The 2149-nt window shown below is 48.0% G+C and overlaps 1 protein-coding gene across 1 annotated transcript in view; it reads right to left on the reverse strand.

The window, feature by feature from the left end:
- LOC106815276 (probable chitinase 3) overlaps nt 1-2149 on the reverse strand; it is a 10059-nt gene that overhangs the window by 706 nt on the left and 7204 nt on the right. Inside the window, exon 2 of the mRNA XM_014819723.1 lies at nt 178-422. Coding sequence (XP_014675209.1) covers nt 178-422 — 245 coding nt within the window. The remainder of the gene's footprint in view (nt 1-177; nt 423-2149) is intronic.

Raw genomic sequence — 2149 nt, forward strand, 5'->3', positions numbered from 1 at the left:
ACACACACACACACACACACACACACACACACACACACACACACACACACACACACGCGCGCGCGCGCGCGCACACATGCACACCCACGTATGCACGCACACACACTCGCACGCACGCACGCACGCACACACAAACACACGCACGCACGCACGCACACACGCACGCACGCAAGCTACCTGCAGCGGCTTTCCTGCATAATTACCGGGCGCAGGCGCGCAGACGACGTTCCACGACCAGTCGCACACCTTCACCTCGTCGTTCCACAGAAGCTGCAGCGGACACACGTATCGCGCCATCGTGCCGTGAGCGAGACATGCGTAGAACGCACCGCAGTCCCACGGGTCGAGCACCATGTGCGAGTTTCTCACGCTGGCACATAGGTGGCGCATCGTCGCCTCCCTGTCGGCCGCCTGATCGTCGGCTGCAAGTAGACGAAAACCGCAAAGCAGTCTAATTAATGTTTGCCGACACCCTATAATTTCAGCAGATAAGGTCTATGTCCCCCTGACCTCTGTTCGACCTGGTTCGTTTAGCTATTTCTGACTTATATATATATATATAGGGTTAGGGTTAAGGTTAGGGTTAGGGTTAGTCAGAAATAGCTAAACGAGCCAGGTCAAACAGAGGTCAGGGGGACCTAGACCCTACGAGCATAATTTCATGATGAATTAATCATTATGGTGCAGCATCGAAGGTTGACTTGCGATATATCGGAACGATTATTCAAGCAGTAAATATCGCTCTGCACATCATTACAGTTCTGCTGAAAAATGTTGATGATACCTTCATGCAGGAGCAAATGTCGCCGTGCAACACGCGTGCATAGATCATTTCAATTTTTAATAACAAAAGATTAGACAACCTGCGGTAATGCAATTAAGTAACATTTAGCAACGAGCGCAAAATTAAACGTTTATAACATGGATAACTTGGATGGGGTGAGTCACGGACTTCTACTTCTACGTCTACTTCTATACTGGACAGTCCGTAAGGAATAAACGTTCAGGGCTATAGCTAGCCATGGGGTGTGACCTAGCTTGGGTAAAGCCAAGTAGTTAGCCTTTTAGCCGAATGGCACTGAGGGTGGTCACAGCCAGAGTTTTTTTTGCGCCATCACTGATTCTTTCACGTCTCCATCGGCTTTAGTATTACTGGGCTCTTTACATCTACAATACCGTTACTTCGTACAATCCATGCAGTTTAATGCCCTTTATGCGATTGGAAATAAAATATTCTAGCCTTTCCGCGGTACGGTGTTGAGTTGGTATAAGCTAGTTAATTTTAATTGCACACGCCCCAAGAATGGAAAGTCGAATAAACACGGTTATTAGCCGGTGATCAACTTTTTCATCGCTTAACAAGTTGCTGATCGAACTTCTACGAAACTAACCCAAGCTAGAAAAAAGCACCATCTATGCAAAGTTGTTTTCTTTAAAAATTCTGTTATCAAATTTATGATTTTCGGGCACATGTAAAGGAGAAACCTGGACCGTTTCTATACGGAACGCTTAGATCCACTGCCGCTACCTAAAGCCCGGCGCACACGTGGCGATTTTTATCGACAGTACCGTCGATTTTTATCGCTGGTACTGTCGATAAAAATCGCCACGTGTGCGCCACCCGGCAACAATTCAACCGTCTATCAGCGACATACCCCTGTGTGAACTGTACGTGACCTGTTCAAACCAAACCACAGGCGCTGCCAATATTTGATCACGTGCTTCAAATCATGCATTTGATTGGTTAATCCAAAAACTGTTGCCGGGATCCATCGCCAGTGCGGCGCACACGTAGCGATTGTTCAGCGACTGGGCAACAAATATCAAACATGTTTGATATTCCAGCGACGAGTTTCTGGCGTCAAAATCGGTGACGCCGGGCAGCGCACACGTGGCGATTTCTCGGCGATTTTGTCGCCGGCAACAGAATCGGTGGTACTAGCGATAAAAATCGCCACGTGTGCGCCGGCCGGCGTCACCGATTTTGACGCCAGAAACTCGTCGCTGGAATATCAAACATGTTTGATATTTGTTGCCCAGTCGCTGAACAATCGCTACGTGTGCGCCGCACTGGCGATGGATCCCGGCAACAGTTTTTGGATTAACCAATCAAATGCATGATTTGAAGCATGTGATCAAATATTGGCAG

This window comes from Priapulus caudatus, unplaced genomic scaffold (genome assembly GCF_000485595.1).
Source record: "Priapulus caudatus unplaced genomic scaffold, Priapulus_caudatus-5.0.1 Scaffold1079, whole genome shotgun sequence".
NCBI classification, from domain to species: domain Eukaryota; kingdom Metazoa; phylum Priapulida; class Priapulimorpha; order Priapulimorphida; family Priapulidae; genus Priapulus; species Priapulus caudatus.